We start from the raw sequence: 20,692 nt of genomic DNA on the forward strand, positions 1-20,692 counted from the left end.
ACCGATAGCAATTTACTAATTTATATGATTTTCCATTTAGATTAAACGAAATTGCACATACCTCGAAATTTTTTTCACTACAAAAATTATCCACGTTAATGACCTTATAATCCATACCAAGTCTAGTCCAAATTCCAACGCCACCACGTTGATACACACTTCGGCAAAACTTCGCACTTAATTTATAATCCGGTATACATATGCTGTCTATATTTTCGTATTTACACCATGTTTCTGTTAAACATATAAACATCAAATTTTTGTAATTTTCAATATCCATAATCAAATTGTCAATTTTGGTCACGTTTAATCCCTGTATGTTGAGAAGCAGCAGATTTGAATCTATGACGGTCTTATGTCCTTCTTCTTTAGATATAAAAAACGGCTAATACAAGCATTTTCTGGCCACTTGGTTGCATCCATTGCATCCTTGAGATGGTCTTGATAAATGTTCACCTTGAAAGATGAATACACTTCAGGGTGTTTTGACGAAAGCTCTTCATATGTAACTTCCGGAAACGATGGTTTTAAAAATTTGGTAAGTTGATCAGCTTTGGTATTTGGAGCAAGACGATAAACATGTAGCGACGCTATTTTTGGAACTCCTTTAATATAGTTTTCATTGGATTCCATAGATTGTTTTCCTATAACAACATGTGGTTTCCTTCGATTCTGACTCTGTGTATTTTTACTATTATTTCCTGTATTATTTATATTTATATAATCATTACACTTATTCTGTGTATGAACTTTTAAATTTCTGCAGAAACCATTTTTGAATCTATGCGATTAATTGGCAAAGAATTTGCTGCAGAAATACTAGTAGCGGCAATAGCGGCATAGGATGTCGAAGGTACCGCAGGCAGCGAAGGTTTCGGCGAGCTGTAGGTATTTTTCGTTGGGTTTTTGCTGAAATTTTGTCGCCGTTCCCTGTACGAACAACAATTTTTCTTCATATTCAATTATTTTAGATTTTTGCAGCTGGCTGGAATATTCTAATTCATTTATGAGTTTCGTTAAGAGTTGCTTTTCTCTGTTTAAACATTGCACCTCTTTCTCTAAAATTATTATTTTCGCATCTCTAGATTGCGTTGCACCAAAATTCTTGCATGTATTGCAGAACCAAAAAAGATTATCACATTCCTGAATTTGCTTACTCACATTATCCTTTATTTTGACACATGACAAGTGAAACTGCTTTTTGCAATTAAAACACTTTATAAACTTAATATTTACTATGAAATTGTCCGAGCAACATTCGCACACGACCACTTCATTCGACATATCGAGTACTATATATTATTATATATAATAGGTTCCAAGAATCACCTTCTTAAATATTAGCATGTCATTAAGGAACACCCTGTATACCGGGTGCGTCTCAAAAGTGGCTATTTTTCAGATAAATCAACTTGATTTGGTATGTTACTATATGACATAAATTAGGATTGATTGACATATTCAATTGTTTTCGGTCACTTCCGGTTTCACCGGAAATGACTACAACTTTTGGTTTTTAAATGGCGCCCTCGATATTTTTTTACTTTATTCGATAGAACACTTTGAATAGGATGACGTATCATAAATATGTCAACTTTTGACATTTTCGCATATGGTTTATTTTTATTTGAAATTATAACCAAACCAAAACAAAACACGCGGTTCGTAACGATAATTTGACTCGAATATACCGAAATATTATTATATAAAAGTGTGTGGTATCAAATTACTTGTAAAAAATGCTTTTTTCAAGCATGCTAATGAGCCGCCCTCGTTCCATTTAAAAAAATTGAAATATGATAAAAACACGATTTGGGCAACCGGCCAGGGCAAGACATTAAAAACATTAGACGATCAAACTTATCTTTTCAAGGCTCCTTGATTAAAAATTAGTGTTTTTAACACAGCCATGGCACTCTAGATTGAAATTTAAAATTCAATTTGTTTTTGAGCGAATATGTCAAAAGTTGACATAAGATATGTCATTCGATTCAGAGTGTCATTTTCTATGGAATAAAGTAAAAAAATTCCGAGAGTCCCATTTAAAAATCAAAAATTGTAGTCATTTCCGGTGAAACAGGAAGTGACCGAAAACAATTGAATACGTCAATTAATCCCTATTTATGTCATATACTAACATACCAAATTGAGATAATAATAAATTTTAACTAGATAACAACACAAACGAAAAACAAAACAAAACAAACAGATGTCAATTAAAGAGGGGAAGTGACAGCGAGACCTGGAAGATGTCTGCCATCTTGCCGTCGACAAAAATTTGGATGCGCACTCGTCGAAGCTCATTCTCCCACTTCCATATCTCTGATTTTTTCTTATTTATTTCTGGCGAGATATTTGAGTCCGGTCGAATTTCGTTCGTCACTTTATTTCTGACAGTATAGGTATATACCTCGTGCCCACCTTTATCGCCATATTGGTGGCTAAAGCTGAACCCGATAGAGCTATCGGCGTTTGTTGGTATTTTGCCAATTTGTGTGGGAAAACCCTCTGAGCAGAGGTAAGACTCTTATTTTTAAACGTAACGTTGAGTAACGTTTCCTAATACCTTTCTTTTCTTTCTATAGGGTTTTAATTATGGCAGCATTTTAGTCTATGGCAGAATTTTATTTTAAGGCATTTTATGGTGGCTTTATTTTATGGTGCCATTTTGTCTTTTTTTGCACCTGAGATTTGGTCCACGTTTTGTCTCTACATTTCACAACGGGAATACCGGAGAAATATCCTGAATCCACACAAGTTTTCGATCCTGTCTGTTCAGAAACCAACTTATACCACAATCCAGTTCCGGTAGAAGTTCACCACAACCAGCTTGTGACCAGAACGGATAAAAAGGCCAGATCATTTAATTTTATACCTATATAATTTAAATTCATTTCAATTTATTAAGCCCTTCAGGCATTTGAATTTATTAAGCCCTTCAGGCATGTTATATATTTAATTACTTAAGAATTCACTTTGATAAATTTTACGCATGTTATGCATATTTCTGATATTCACATAGTACGGTTTTTTTTTGAATATAAAGAGTCCCTACATTTTGGTACCAAGATCGCCAGACTTTATGCGGTATAATTAGTAAAAATATTATTCAGAAGCGTGCAGATTTAAACTACCATTAATAAGAGTGATTTATTTTGATAACATACAATTTACCAACAAATATTTTCATAGTCTGATTTAATTCTATTTTACATCTAATTATTAATTAATTATACTTAGTTATTAGTTTGTCTCAGCGTTTCATTTGTGTAATTCCTAAAATAAGTAATACCTATATCCTGAGTTGATTTCTCAGTTTTCAACTTAGAAGTTTTCGAAAGTAAATGGAAAACTGAGTGGCGCCCAGTATCTTATAAAGACGTAAGTATCACTGTTTAATTTTCACTAGCTTACGACCCATTGCTCACCGGCGAACAGCTCCGTCGCATAGTGTTAGTTGTTTTAATATTTTTTCAAAAGAAAATTCTTTAAAAAAACATTCCATTTTTTTTTATAACTTCTAATGCTACAAGTTATAGGGGGAGCCACTTTTGAGACGCACCCGGTATATAGTACACATAAAATTGTTAATTCTAAAGCTATTACGCACGTACATCAAGAATTATTTTTCTTACCTTTAGCAGTGACTGTTTAACATGCTTCTGTTTCAAATGCCTTCTGAGCTGATAGGGTGAAATACATTTATAATTACAGTGATCGCACATAACAGGCTTTGTACCATGCGTAAATAAATGCTTTCTAAGGTTAGATTTATCTTTAGTAGCATAGTCGCAAGCGCCACAGCTATACTGCAATCGTCTAAAAATTTTCGCCTCCCGACTTGAACCTTCCGCGCTGAAAGCGCTGTTGAGTATGATCGGACCTAGATTTGGTAGTTTATTAACACATTCTCTAAGTAAATAAAAACAGAGAGTCTCTTACCTCCATCTTCACTCTCTTCAAAACTTTTTCTATGGGCCGTTAAGTGATGTGATCTAAGCAAGTCAATACTTTTAACGCTAAACGGGCACAAACCACAGGCGTAATTATCGGAGACGCTGTAATTTCTAAGTTCAGGATGGACCGAATTCATATGTTTTCCTATAATAAAAATCAAACAATTTATAACAGAAATGCAAAATATTTCTTCGAAGCAAAAACAATTGCAGAAAGAGAGAGAAAGAAATTATCAGTTAAAAAAATTAATAGGTAAAATAGAAAAAAATATTAAAAGTAAAAAGATAATATCTAGGTCATAGATCTAGGTTGCAGAGCTAGGTTGCTATATAGGTTGGTTTTGGGTCGAGATTTCCGTATGTAAAAAGAGTATAATGCGTTTATAATGTACTGAACAAAGAGAGAACAGTAAAGACGTTGCCAAACGTATGAAATAAACCGAGAAACTGTGCACATTGCTAAGATACGTGGAAGGGGATATAGCAGATTCGTCGCGGTCGACCCATCAGTACCTCTGTCACACAGATAACATACAAAACTCTGTCAGTACTTAAAATTTTAGGAAAAGGTGCACATCACGCGTTCAGCTTCACGATTTAATTACGTCTTCTTATACTTTATTTGTTTATTTATTAACGAGTCGTTGACATTTTTCCTATCGCTTGTAAATTTTTAAGTGCAAGTTAGAAACATGCATTATTGGTAAAAATAAGCGGAATTGAGTTGGTGTTCGACAGTGGTCGCGTTATTAGAACTCTGAACTTAAAAATCGATATTTCGAAATCCATTAGAAATAATTGGTTGTAGTTTTTTTCAAAACCTTTCTTAATAGTTCTGCTATATTTTCTTTGCAGACAGTACGTGAAAATCTTTATAAATAAAAAAGTTACACGATTGCTGAAAATTGCTATGCACTAAAAGTAAATAGATAGGTTTTTTAAAAGTTTTGAATGGAAAAAACAAGCTTATTGAATTTTTCTTAAACATCTCGATCCGAACTTCAAAATAAAAAAAAGTTTCAATATCTAAAGTGGTTCTTAAGTAATCGTGTTATGCGTTAAAAAGTTGAGTTTTTAAATTATGGCGATTACTGACGTTTCTCCTTATAAAAAAATGAACACCCTAACGATAGCTAACGATAGATACACCCGGTTAATATCGACATTAATAGGTTAATGTTTGGGTTTGGTTATGTTTTTTGTTGTGTGTTATTCTCGAGATTAACCGGGTAATCTCGACATTAACCGGACATCGGACCTTAACCGTAACATATACAATATGTTCGCGGATTGTCTTTAGAAGAGGTATATGGAAATTTGTAAAAATATAAACGGGATTAACCATTTTAGAACAAGCAAAAATTTAAATGAAGAATGCATCTTTCTCAAAATGTCAATAATAAAAAAGTTGTGTTAGCGCCGCAGATGTCGTTTAACAGCTGAATCGGTTCACATCTATAGATGAAAAAGTTCATTGCCTCGGTCCAATCTATCGACATAACAAATTTGATTTAAATCGGACAATTTTGTGATTTGATTTATTGACGATGGGATTTCGTAGTGCACGAAACGTCAAAATATCATGAAAAGATACTACGTTCCGAGTTTCAGTCCCCTAGGTCACATAGGACCCAAGTTACGACGTTCTATCATAACCTCTTATCTTTACCACTTTTCCTGACGCTAGCTCGTGTGCACGGCCTTTTTACTCTACGGAAATTTTTACTCCCATAACGCGCGTAAAGAAGTTTCACTTCAAAAAATTATACAGAAAATTAATTTTTTAATCAATTAGTTTTGGAACTTCCCCATCTCTCGCAATTGACAGCTCAAATTACATACGCTTATAGCTTATTTGTAATAATGTACTACACTGCAGATCAATGACATACTATACATACATATGAATGAAATATGAAAATATACAGGGTGGCGCACCTCATTTGCCTCGGTTGATTATACGAAAACGGAAAGATGTAGAAACAAAAATTTTTATGGGTATATGTAGAGAAGCAATGTGCATAATTTAAAATTATTTTGAAATGTAAATGTAAACTTTACTAAAAAAAATGATTGCTTCCTTAAATGTATACAGGGGTATCAAAAATTGCTGGTCTATTTTAAATATTTATTTTACATAAAAACTTCGTTATTTCAAATGCAACACCTTGTATTTTTTAAAATAAATCGAAGCAGATTTAAATGTTCTTTCAAGCTATATTAGGGTTTCCTATACCTGTCTGGCTCAGATTTTGAATAAAAAGCGATTTTTCAATAAAATGGCAATGAAGATGGCTGATGTCGCCATGGCAATTTGCTAGTGACAATTAGTAGCTATTTTCAAAATCGACATTAGTTTATGGACTTTATTTAAATTTAGAACAGTTTACTTTTATTTAATTTACCTACAATAGTTTAGTGAGTAAGTATTTATTATTTTATGAAGAAAAATACAGAAGTAGTTCTTTGGTTTATATTAAAATGACTGGTAGATATATTGCATTTTCTATACAAGAGCCAATTAAGACAAATTTATTTTCTTCACTTCCAACAACAGGTTTCTGCCTAATAGGTTTGCCATATACAACACTATGAGCTCTGCGAAATAGGAAAAGTAGTTTTTTAAAGAAACGCTTGTCAAGAAAATTTCTATTTGGATATTTTTGAGCATAAACCCTTCAGGCCAACAAGCAATTGTCCTCACAAATTAAAATCACTAGTAACATATCCATTCCTCCCGCCAGCAGATACTGCTTCATTTTTCTTGATCTATACTAATATATAAAATCCTTAAGTGACTGACATACTGATTAATCACGATCCTGCTCAAACCACTCAACGTAAGAAGCTCAATTTTGGCATACAGGTTGATTCTAGGGTTTAGAGGTTCGATAAGAAGGGATTTTTCGAAATTCCAGTTCCAAGAGGGTGAAACCCTCAAATACTACAATATTTTTTATTTAAAAAACGGTCAAGTTTCCGAAAAAACGCTTAAACACGTATATTTTATTTTGTTTTTTTACATATTTTAAGACTTTTTAAAAATGTATAAAGGGTGTTTCGAAAAATCTGGTCATCGACTAATCACTATCCTGTTTAAAGCGCTTAACATAAAAAGCTGATTTTTGGAAAACAGATTGACTTTAGTGTGTAGAGGTTCAATAAGAAGGGATTTTTCCAAACTCGAATTCTAAGGGGGTGAAACTATCCCTCAAATATTAAAATATTTTTTATTTAAAAACCGGTGAGTTTTTCGGAAAAACTCTTAAACACGTATATTTTGTTTTGTTGTTTTACATATTTTAACGACGATTTGACACAGAAGAACCAGATACTATTTAAAAAAGTGAGGGAGTTTAAAAAGACAAAGCAATATAAATCAGTGTTTGCCTCAAATGGCAGGATCTACCTAAAAAGGAACAATGATGAATCTCCCATAAGAATTAGAGAGAAAAGTGATTTACTTAAGTATTGATCACTTCGAAAATTTGTAAATATGTATAAATTAAAGAAAGTAAAGTAAATTTTTACATCCAAAATGAGTAAAAATATTTACCTAAATCTATTGTATATAAATATTAGAAGCCTAAGGAATAAGCTGCAAGATCTGATTGATATAATTAAAAACTATCCAGAAAATATTCATTTGATTATACTCACAGAAACTTGGATTCATGAAAACGAAATTGACTTTCTAAATTTACCATCATATTCAGCTGTTCATGACTGTAGAACAACGAGGGGTGGTGGTACGGCCATTTATATAAAAGATGACTTACACTACATCCAAAATGATATTAAGAGTCTACTACCGGAAGACTGTAATAGTGCATCTATTTATTTACCTGATCAAAAACTGAACATTCATGGTATATATAGGCCACCTCAAAATAAAATCCAAAACTATATAACTAAACTTGATGATATACTGGAAAGACAGAAAGAAGAGTGCATAGTGGTTGGCGACATAAATTTGGATCTTCTAAAAAACTCCCAAGCAGAAAGAGATTACACGAGCTTAATAGAGATGAATGGATACCAAATACAGAACAAAATTTCCAAAGAAAATGCTACTAGAGTGACAGAAAAAACAGCGTCAATACTTGATCATATAATAACAACCCAGAACATAGACTCTAACATTACTATTGAAGACCATTGCATATCAGACCATAAAACGATATATGTAAAAATCAAGAAAAAAGTGTGTGAAAGAAAAAAAGAAAAAATATCCAGAAAATCACTTAATACCAAGTCATGGCTAACAGCGCTTCAAGACAAAATAGAAAAGGAGGAGATTTCGACGTTCAAAGAACTTGCTGATACAATTAAAACAACAAAACAACAATGCACTAAAGAACACAAAATAAAAATAAAAGAAAACAACCACTGGGTAACAACAGAGTACATTAAAATGATAAAGGAAAGAGATAAGCTATATGTTAGATGGAAAAAAGTCCCAAACAATTTCACAAGAGAAAAATTTACAATGGCTAGAAATGCACTGAATAACCTAAGAAAAGCCCTACAAAAATCCTATGCAGAAAAACGATTTAAGGAAGCGGATGGAAATTATAGAAAAATATGGAATACAATAAATGAAATTGGTGGAAGAAAAACTCAAGCTATACAAAAAATAAGAAATCTGAAAGACGAAAGTGGAGAGATCTTGGACAATGCTAAGGAGAAAGCAAATGCTTTTAATAAATATTTCTCAACCATAGGCCAACAGTTAGCTGCACAGATTAAACATGTTCCAGATGGAAGATTTACAGAAGAAGAAGTGTCAGAATCAATTTTTCTTGAGCCTACAACTCATTCAGAACTGAAATCTGTAATAATAAATTTAAAAAGCTTTAGTGCACCAGGAGATGATGGCATAACTAAGAGTGACCTAATAACTTGTTTTAGTATTATTGAAAACCCTTTAATTAAACTGATAAATGATGCCCTAGAAACTGGTATATACCCAGAAGAATTAAAAATTGGAAAAATAATACCCATCTACAAGAAAGGCCCCCAAACAGATATTGGCAATTATAGACCAATTACACTATACGTTATCCAAGATTCTAGAAAAAATTATCAAGAACCGTCTGATCAACTTTATAGAAAAAACATTTAAATTTGATATGAAACAGTATGGTTTCCAGAAAAACAGCAATACACTTGGAGCAACTGTAGATCTACTATAATATATAAGTGAACAACTCAATCAAAACAAATATGTGGCCACAGTGTTTATTGAATTAAAAAAAGCGTTCGATACGGTAGATATAAATCTGATGCTGCATAAACTCTCAAAAATGGGTTTCCGTGGAGTGTGTCATGACTTGTTAAAATCCTACTCTACTAATCGAAAAAACACCACAATCGAAAATGACACATGCAGTGATGAACAATATTCAAGAGTGGGGTTGCAATGGGCTCAGTGTTGGGACCTTTACAATACCTTCTATATGTACATAGTTTGAATTTTGCTGGACTTGAGTATTTCATGTTTGCAGATGACACTGTACTTGTTCGTGCTGAAGAGTCTTGTGATGCGTTAGAAACTAACTTGAACTGTGATCTAAACAAATATTTTAAATGGCTGTGCTTTAACAAACTGACTGTAAATACTGATAAGACTGTTTATATGATAATAAATCAACGAGGTAAAAACTCATGTAAAATTAATGTAAAACTAAATAATGTATATATAAAAGAAGTTACTAACTATAAATATCTAGGGCTAATTATTACAAATAATTTAACATGGAACATTCATATAGAAAATGTTATACAAAAAATTGCGTCGATACACAGTAGGCAATATGTCCAAACCAAGTTGCAAAAAATAACATCCACAGTTAGCATTTATGGCAATAACATTAGATTGGAAACATATTAGTTAAGAGAAAACCACATAAAACTAACAAAAAAAACATATTCGGAGTCTCTTTCGAGGGGCTGTAAAACGAGCTTTGCGCAAAATCCACATTTTCAGTTAATTTGTGTCCAATAACTGCCTTTTTTCTACAATTTTTTAAATAGTAGGCGTTGCATTCAAGTGACACAGTATTATAACAATTGAATCGGACGACCTTAGCTTGCTGTCAATAATTATTGTGAAATTGTCATAACGTGTTTACGTAGATTCCCGGTTGCTGTAAATTTAATGTTAAGGTAAGTAAAAAAGTATCTTTTATTTTGATTTTTTGGATAAAAACTAGGTAAAGGTCAAAGTAGAACATAATCATTTAAGGTTTTTTTGATAGTGGCATATATTCTATATTAGAAAAGTTAAGTCAAAAAAATCGCTAAAAATCGCAACATTAAATTTATTGGAAGCGTAAGCCTCCATGCGTATGTGTATAGTAAGATCCTTTATGTGGATACTTCTCATAAATTAATTGTCATAGTAGCTAGAGAAGAACTTGAAATATAAAGTTACGTAATTTTTCTCAAGAGGTATGTCATAAATGTCAAATGACATTTTTTGACAAATTGATAAATTTTGACAGTACCTAATTTTTTTAATTAAATGAAATGGTATTTTCTTTCAGATTTAAAAATGTGCACTTTGTGACTTCCAGCTGTTATAAAACAAAATATCAGTAAATAGTAGGTAAGCTTTTGTGGGAAATATTAGTAATTAGCAAAGTAGGCATTTCAAAATCAGAAGGGAAAATGCTATTTAAATATATCATATACGGGGTATTTTATTTAATTTAGGGATACCTGTTATCTCATTGTGACATTACGCATGACATCATGTAGAGGATTCTTATGAGTTTTACTGGTAACCATATTGTGATGCACGGGTAATATCACTCCGCGAAAACTGTAGGTATTCCTAGCTATTATAGCAATTTAACAATAATTCATTTAAGAGGGGTGTCCAGATATAATGGATATTACTTTACAAAAAATGCATTTAGGCGAATACATCACACATCAGACTAACTAAACTAATCATGTAGGGTTTTCTTTTATATACTGACACCCCCTTTATCTTCTTTATTTGGCGTTTCCGAAAACTGTCTCAAATGAAAGTGGTTTTGAATAAATTTGTGAAAAAAGTCTATTACGCATATACAAAGTGCTTCAAAAAGTCTGGGCGTAGTTCAACTATCTTATTTCAAATTAGGTATAGGCTATGCTACATAAAAGTAGTTAGGATTTTTAGGAGAAAATAAAAATCAAATAAAAAATTGGATACTAATTTGAAATAAGAAAGTTGGGCCACGCACAGGATTTCTAAGGCACCCTGTTATGCAAAGAAGACTGTTTTGAAAATGTATTCGAGACCATTAAACTTTCATTCAAGACACTTTTTCGAAAACATTCAGAATAAGGCCTGAAGGATTTCTAAGAAGGATGTCAATATATATATATATATATATATAAAAAGATATATAGGATGTCAATATATATATATATATATATATATATATATATATATATATATATATATATATATATTGCACTGGTATATTTATAACTGCCCCCTGTAGGCCACAGCCGCCGGCTTTTATACCGACAGGTAAAAAGAACTCTAGAATAGTCCATAGATCGTTAGGTGCGTAGAGAAGGTTTTCGAATGTTCTCGCATGTACCTTAGTCCATTCCAGTGGGACTCGATTCTTCTCGAACGAATGAATCATTATGGTGTCTATTCTTTAATGCGATGTTAAGGTCATCTGAGGCGGGACATATAGTTAGGGTTAGGTCGAGTCTGACACGGGTCCGCAACAATATATATATATATATATATATATATATATATATATATATATATATATATATATATATATATATAATATATATATATATACTCTTTTGGTATTACGTTTTCGTCGGTTCCGTGTGGATAGAAAGTCACAATTTATTTAAACACTATTTATTTAACACTAATTAACAAAAACAATAACGATAAAAGACTTATAGAACTATTTATATATATATATATATATATATATATATATATATATATATATATATATATATATACATATATATATATATATATATATATATATATATATATATATATATATATATATATATATATATATATATATATATATATATATATATATATATATATATATATATATATATATATATATATATATATATATATATATATATATATATATATATATATATATATATATATATATATATATATATATATATATATATATATATATTGTTGCGGACCCGTGTGGACTCGACCTAACCTAACTATATGTCCCGCCCTCAGATGACCTTAACGTCGCATTAAAGAATAGACACCGTAATGATTCATTCGTTCGAGAAGAATCGAGTCCCATTGGAATGGACTAGTACATACGAGAACATTCGAAAACCTTCTCTATGCACCTAACGATCTATGGACTATTCTAGAGTTCTTTACCTGTTGGTATAAAAGCCGGCGGCTGTGGCCTACAGGGAGCAGTTATAAATATACCAGTGCAGTTGACGCGCTAAAATTCAAAATAAATTCTTAGTTATAAATCGTTTGTAAATAGTTCTATAAGTCTTTTATCGTTATTGTTTTTGTTAATTAGTGTTAAATAAATAGTGTTTAATAAATTGTGACTTTCTATCCACACGGAACCGACGAAAACGTAACAATTGGTGTCAGGGTGTGGGTACATGGGCAAGAAAGGACCGACTTGTTGCTGGAATTGCGGCCAGGCAGGACACGTAAGAAGTCACTGTCAAGAAAAAGACGTGGACTCGGTTTCGCCAAGTGTCGAATCAAAGGGACACATATGGAGCAGTACCCAACAGGTTCCAACGAAAACTGTTCAAGTCGCATCGCTACAACACAAGTTCAACAGCATTTTTGTGGCTAGTTTCGTGGATGGAGAGTTACGGACCATGCTGTTGGATACGGGTGCGACCAAAACGATCATCAGGCCGGATATCCTTAAAACATCAAAAAGGATTAAAACAACACAATGGCGACTACGTACAGCTACAGGAAGCTGCGCTCTCATCCATGGAGAGGTAGATCTTAATTTTGTTATCGGAAGCACCTGTTTTAATCATCGAGTGTTAGTAGCAGACATCGAAGATGAACTTATTCTCGGAATGGACATCGTGACCACTAGAGGTTTTGAACTAAACCTCAAACAAGAAATTTTGAAAATAAATGAAGAAGAAGTGGTTCTACATCGAAAATGTGAGGAGACGCTTCGCGTGGTAGTAGCAGAAGATGTTTCGATCCCTGAGCGCTGTGAGATATTTTTGGATGGTCGCCTGGAAGGTAAAACGAATAATGGGAGTATTATTCTGTTGGAGCCAAGGAACCATGACAGCGAAATAGGACGAGGGGTCGCTGTTGGAAAACCCCTGCTACGAGCGAAGAAGTCTGTACCGGTAAGAGTAATGAACACGAATTATCATTCTGTATCCTTGAAGAAGGGAACCCTGTTAGGGTACTGTTGTTCGGCCTCCTCAGTCATTCGAAGCGTGGAAGCCTCCAAAGTTTCGATTTCAAAAATTCCGGACAAAATGGTTAAGGAGTTAGTAAACGTTAAGGGATTATTTCCCGAAGATAGTAGAAAATTGAGAAACCTGATAATCAAGTATCAAGATGTGTTTGATAAAGGAGAAGCAGGACATAGAGGTCGTACCAATTTAGTACAACATAAAATTGACACCGGAGATGCACGACCAATCAAACAAAATCCGAGTAGACTGCCGCTCGCCAAACGTGAAGAAGCTGACAAAATCCTTCGAGAAATGAAAGAAGAGGGTGTCATCGAACCATCTAACAGCCCGTGGACATCGCCGGTAGTACTAGTAAAGAAGAAAGACGGTACCACCAGGTTCTGTGTTGATTATCGGCAACTTAATAATGTTACCAAGAAGGATAGCTATCCCCTGCCGAGGAAGACGATACTCTAGACACGCTGGCGGGGTCAACGATATTCTCTACGTTAGATCTGAAGAGTGGATATTGGCAAGTCGACATGGCGCCGAAAGACAGAGAGAAGACAGCGTTCTCGGTGGGCTCCGGACTGTGGCAATTTACCGTCATGCCTTTTGGATTGTGCAACGCGCCAGCTACCTTTGAGAGACTAATGGAGTCTGTGTTAAAGGGACTATCCTGGACTACCTGTTAGTGTACCTGGATGACATCATAGTGGTTGGGAAATCCTTTGACGATCATCTGAAGAATTTGGAAGAAGTTTTCAAGCGACTAGGGAGCTCTGGTTTGAAACTTAGCCCCAAGAAATGTCATCTGTGTTCAAGAGAAAAGTACACTACTTGGGACATGTAGTCTCCTCCCAAGGAGTTGCGGTAGATCCACAGAAGACCAAGACAGTGGAAGAGTGGCCAATACCTAAAGATAAACATGAACTACGAAGCTTTTTGGGACTATGCACATACTATCGCCGCTATGTACAAGGTTTCGCCACCATAGCAAAACCATTGACCAGACTTACCGAAGGCGAGAGGCGTTTCTCTTGGGACTCAGATTCTGACGAGGCATTCCGAAAATTGAAGAAGGCCCTGACTAGTGCGCCCATACTTAGCTACCCTCTTGGCAACGAAAACTTTATATTGGATACCGACGCTAGCAATGATGCGTTAGGCGCTGTTCTGTCTCAGATCCAGGATGGTCAAGAAAAGGTCATTGGTTATTTTAGTAAGACCTTGTCAAAACCGGAAAGGAACTACTGTGTAACCAGACGAGAATTACTAGCAGTAGTTAAAGCAGTGGAACACTTCTACAAGTATCTCTATGGAAAAAAGTTCTTGTTAAGAACAGACCATGCTGCTTTGAAATGGCTGTTGCAATTTAAGAATCCTGAAGGGCAGGTAGCTAGATGGATTGAACGATTACAAGAATTTGACTTCGACACAGAACATCGAGCTGGGGCAATCCATCGGAATGCCGACGCACTTTCCAGAAGACCTTGCGCTAAGGACTGTAAGCATTGTTCCCGAGCAGAAGAGAAGAAGTGAAACTCCTAAGAACAACTGTGGTTAATGATAGTTGGCAACCCGAAGATCTTGCAAATGACCAAACCAGTGAATCAGAATTAGGTTTAGTAATTAACTGGAAAAAACGCAGGCCAAAGACCAACGTGGGAAGAAGTTTGCAGATATTCGCCGAACGTAAAGTCGTACTGGGCTCAGTGGAATTCCTTGGTAATAGATAACGGACTACTTCGTCGTGTGATCGAGAGACCGGAGGGACAAGAAGAGAGAAGGCAGATCGTCATTCCAAAGAAGAGGATCCCAGAAGTCTTGGAGGAAGTTCACAATGGAACCAGCGGTGGACATCTTGGTGTTACCAAGATACTTGGCAAGCTGCGTGAACGGTTCTACTGGGTGAACTGCAAAGAAGACGTGAGGGCCAGGTGTAAGAAATGTGACATTTACGCAGCCATCAATGGGCCACAAAAGCGTGGTAAAGCCCCTATACGCCAGTACAATGTTGGCAGTCCCTTCGAACGAATAGCGATCGACGTGGCTGGTCCTTTCCCGGAGTAATGGATTACTTCAGCAAATGGGTCGAGGCCTACGCGTTGCCAAATCAAGAAGCGTCCACGATTGCTGATGCCCTTGTTAAAGAATGGATCTGCAGGTTTGGTGTTCCCATGGAGCTTCAGAGAAGTTCAGTTCCCATGGAGCTTCATTCATCAGAGAGTCCGCCTCAATATTCAAAGTGCTAGTGACCGAATGAAGGAACACTACGACATTCAAGCTGAGCATGGAGGATACCAACCAGGGAAGTTGGTGTGGCTATACAACCCGCAGAGACGTCGTGGGTTATCTCCGAAGCTACAATCCTCGTGGGAAGGGCCATACGAAGTCATGGATAGGATTAATGACGTCGTATACCGTATCAGAAAATTACCAAAAGGAAAACCGAGGGTAGTCCATTTCAACCGTTTGAGCCCTTACCAAGGCGAAATAGAAGATCGTGCTGGGACCGTGAGAACTTGCAGCTTTGATCCCCCTGATTCGGAGATGTCCTTTGACGATTTCATGGCCCGATACAACAGCAGTGAGAAGGCTCGCTATGGTGTAACCAAAGAAGATCAACGAGACCTCTTTTCCGTGCCTCCTGATTATTCGCTCGCTCATTGTGTGGCCCGAGGTTTGCGGATGTCCAGAGGAATCGCTGCGACGTTCAATGAGAAGTTTGGGCGTGTCAGAGAACTACGCCGACAGGATCCAGAGGTTGGAAGCGTCTTGAGGCTAACCGACAATGCACATGGTCAAGCAAGACACATCTTCTACCTAGTCACTAAGGAATGGTCGCCGAGTAAGCCGACTTATCTCAATCTATGGAACACCCTGATTGAACTCAGAGAAGCCTTGCTAAACAACATCATTACACGATTAGCCATACCGAAGCTGGCGTGTGGACTCGATGGTTTGAGTTGGCGTACAATCCGGAACATGATTGAAGTCTTGTTCAGATTTACGGGAATCGAGATCCTTGTTTGCTGCTACAACCCAAAGCTGAGATCGGGAGAGAAAACTGTAGACTGCTATTTCTACCAGACTTCGCAATGTACCAGGGGCCAGCTTTGCAAATACCTTCATTCACCGTGTACATCTCGGGACGAGCATGTACCTAAGAAGGGGGCAGTGTTGCGGACCGGTGTGGACTCGACCTAACCTAACAATATGGCCCGCCCTCGGATGACCTTAACATCGCATAGACACCGTAATGATTCATTCGAATATTCGAGAAGTATCGAGTTCTACTGGAATGGAGTAGTACATACAAGAACAATCGAAACCTTCTCTATGCACCTAACGATCTATGGACTATTCTAGAGTCCTTTACCTGTCGGTATAAAAGCCGGCGGCTGTGGCCTACAGGGGGCAGTTATAAATCGACCAGTGCAGTTGACGCGCTAAAATTCAAAATAAATTCTTAGTTATAAATCGTTTGTAAATAGTTCTATAAGTCTTTTATCGTTATTGTTTTTGTTAATTAGTGTTAAATAAATAGTGTATTAAATAAATTGTGACTTTCTATCCACACGGAACCGACGAAAAACGTAACAATATATATATATATATATATATATATATATATATATATATATATATATATATATATATATATATATACCGTATGATCGAATAAAAACGGCGTCAACGATGGCTATGAAATGAAGATCGCTGTCATTTTATATGTAAAATTATATGGGAAATGTCATCGATCGTCATTTCCAAGCCAACTGGACGCCGTTTTTTTTCGATCATACGGTATATATATATATATACCCTGTATATGCCGGAGGAGTAATAATTGCTCAATATTTGTCTGTTTCATCTTGGCTCTGCCAAAAATCGTAAAATTTAGTGAAATATAAAATATTCTTACCGCATTTTGGTAGTTGTATTAATCAAAAGATGATTTTTCCCATTTTATAAATCCCTCCCACCACTCCCAACCACTCTCAAGTCAGCCAAAACTAACTGGGTTCACGGGCTACTGGTATAGAATGTTTTCACCAAATTTGAATGAAATCGTACAAAAAAAGAATTTTTGCAACATACTTCTGGATTTTTGCCCACTGTGCGATAATAGGATCAATAAAAAGGTGCGTTCATCAATTAAATACCACAACAAAATATCTACTCTATAACAGTATGATAGAGCCTCACCTAAGATATTTAATACCATGCTGGGGAACTGCAAGTCAATACATGATGGAACGGCTACAACAAGCACAAAACAAAGCGATAAAGACTATTTTTTCAATTAATTATGGAACTCCTACTAAGCAGTTATATAAACAAGTGCCACTTTTAAATCTTAAATAAAACAATATGAACAATGTAAATTAATTTATTACATAAAAAATAAACTTATTAAAACAAATGTTGCATTAAATAAAAGCAGTGACCATCACTCATATAATACAAAACTAGAGGGACATACAGAAATAGGTATAGTGCTACAAAAACATGTCAAGACTCTCCAGTATACAGAAGTGTCCAAACATTTAATGATCTTCCAACTACAATCCAAAATGAAGAATGCACAAAACTAAGTAAACAATTAAAAGACTTTTACAAAGCCAAACAGTAATGAAACTTTGTTATAAATTGAACTTATAGATATAAAATTGTTATAATGTGACTTCCTATAATTGAAATTGCTATTGTATAATCTCACTTGTTAAAGTTTTAGATATATTTATAAAAATTGTATTTAGGCCTCGGTGTCAGTTATTGTACTGTTTTGAAGTCATTAATAAATAAATTAGAAAAAAAAATTTAAGATTTTTTATAAATTTATACAGGGTGTTTCATAAAATATGACCATTGAGTAATCACGATTCTGCTAAACTGCTTGACGTTTAAAGCTGATTTTTGGCAAACGGATTGACTGTGGGGTGTAGAGGTTCGATAAGGAGGGGTTTCTCGAATCAAATTCCAAGAGGGTGAAAACGCCCCTCAAATATTACAATATTTGTTATTTAAAAAACGGTTAGTCTTTCGGGAAAACGCTTGGACAAGCATAATTTATTTGTTTTTTATACATATTTTGAAATTTTTTAAAAAATCATACAGGGTGTTCCAAAAAGTTGGGTAATTTCTTTTCCACGACGTAAAAAGCTTATTTTTGGCAAACGGATTTTTTGAAAGTCAAATTCCAACGAGATGAAACTACCCCTCAAATATTACCAAGTTATATAATATCGCCATATTGTTTCTTCTCATGCTGACATAAATGTGAGAAAATTTTATCCAGTTTGCATGTTAATGGAAATTCTTGCTTTGCTTTATCATCACCATTACAAATGATTAATTCGACGCGAACGAAGTCGCTGGTACACGCTAGTAAAATAATACATACTTACTTATTAACCTTATTGTAGGTAAAATTAAATAAAAATAACCCGTTATAAATTTAAATAAAATCCATAAACTAATGTCGATTTTGAAAATAGCTAAGTGTCACTAGAAAATTGCCGTGGCGACACCAGCCATCTTGATTACAATTTTAATGAAAAATCGCTTTTTATTCAAAATCTGAGCCAGATAGGTATAGGAAACCCTAATATAGTTTGAAAGAGCATTTAAATCTGCTTCGGCTTATTCAAAAAAATACCTAGTGTTGTATTTGAAATAACGAAGTTTTTATGTAAAATAAATATGTAAAATATACCAGCCATTGTTGATAAACCCTGTATACATTTAAGGAAGCAATCAATTTTTTTAGTAAAGTTTATTTCTCTGGCTTGAAAGTCAGCACAATAATTAATTCTGAAAAGTAATGTACAAGGTGTTGACAAACTTTTTTATTATCTTCTTACAGTGCCATACTCTACATAGAGCGTCGGCTACCTCTCGCATGTACTTGTGATGTGTGTCATCAGTGTTTCACAAGTACACGGGACCTACAGTTTATAGCCGAATCCGAACGGCACTATTTTGAGATGCTGTACAAGGAAAATATACTCAAGGTGGTTTGCCATTGCCTTCCTTGAGGTGGCGGCTCGATGGTCGCTCTATTTAGATAAATAAATATTTTTATTTAAATAAATAAAGCGACCGTACTGGCTGGGGATCGAACCCAGTACCTTCTGCTCCGCAGATCGACACACTAACGCTGGAGTTACGGCCGGCCACCCGGCCGTAGCTTACTATAGCATGCATATTTAAATATCTTTAAATATCTCAAAAACCAAAGCTTTTATACATTAAACGCTTATAATAAATGCCTTATCCAAGAATCCAAAAATGAAATAAAATACAGGGCGTTCCATAAGAAAAAATATAAGTTTGGTATCGATCTTAGTTCTGACATACCCTGTACATTTCAAAATAATTTTAAATTATGCACATTGCCTCTCTACATACCCATAAAATATTTTGTTTCTACATCTTTTCGTTTTCGTATAATCAACCGAGGCGAATGAGGTGCGCCACCCTATATATGAATCAGTTATCCATAGCCCATAGCACAAGACTGACAAAAAAAATCACTTCACTATTAAGCCTCGTTCTCAGAACAACGTCGTGTCGCTGGTGACACAGTTTGACGTTTCAAACAACCAAAACCGAGAGCTGTACTAAATTTAAAATTGACAGCTGTTTGAATTTTGTACAAATCTGATTGGCTCTTTTGATGTGTCTCTCGCTGTTCTGGGATGACATTCGCTGTTCTGGGAACGGGGCTTTAGGCGGTACGAATTTAGGCCCGTATTTATAGTCGCGTCTCGAACTGGGTCTCAGAAAAGACTAACAAAAATAACAGGCTTAATAGGCGCGTGTATACGGGCGACGAAAGGTAAGCCTGTTATTTTTGTCAATCTTTTGCATCTTGTGACTGGAGTCATTCAACTATAAATACGAGCCTTACTCAGGTCAGCTAGTTAAAAACAAAAAAAAATCAAATCAAAACTAACATTAAAGATTACAAAAATTAAAAGAAAAAATTGTGTTATTTAAATTTAATTACTAAGAATTTGCTTACCGAGAAGTTCAACTTTAGAAGTACTAAAAGGACAATGTTGACAAGTATATTCAAAAGTATGAAAATTGCGATTATGATCATACATGTTTATTATATCGCTTGTTAAATAACTGCATTTACTACAACTAAATACCGGGGCATTTGGATCATTTTGTGAAGTTGCAGCAGCAGCATCATCAAGTACATTCTGAGATTCCAAACTGCTTATCGCAAGATTAGGTATAAGTGTAGTTACACCATCATCACTTGTTAATAAACTAGAACAAAAATTTTG

The 20,692-nt window shown here is 34.8% G+C and overlaps 1 protein-coding gene across 1 annotated transcript in view; it reads right to left on the reverse strand.

The window, feature by feature from the left end:
- The window catches only part of LOC115885020 (zinc finger Y-chromosomal protein 2-like), a 32,283-nt gene that overhangs the window by 10,270 nt on the left and 1,321 nt on the right, over window positions 1-20,692 (reverse strand). The window contains exons 3-5 of the mRNA XM_030903762.1: window positions 20,419-20,675; window positions 3,943-4,101; window positions 3,636-3,883 (exon numbers count right to left, since the gene is read on the reverse strand). Coding sequence (XP_030759622.1) covers window positions 3,636-3,883; window positions 3,943-4,101; window positions 20,419-20,675 — 664 coding nt within the window. The remainder of the gene's footprint in view (window positions 1-3,635; window positions 3,884-3,942; window positions 4,102-20,418; window positions 20,676-20,692) is intronic.

This window comes from Sitophilus oryzae, unplaced genomic scaffold, assembly GCF_002938485.1.
Source record: "Sitophilus oryzae breed Bouriz unplaced genomic scaffold, Soryzae_2.0 scaffold_359_pilon_pilon, whole genome shotgun sequence".
NCBI classification, from domain to species: Eukaryota; Metazoa; Arthropoda; class Insecta; order Coleoptera; family Curculionidae; genus Sitophilus; species Sitophilus oryzae.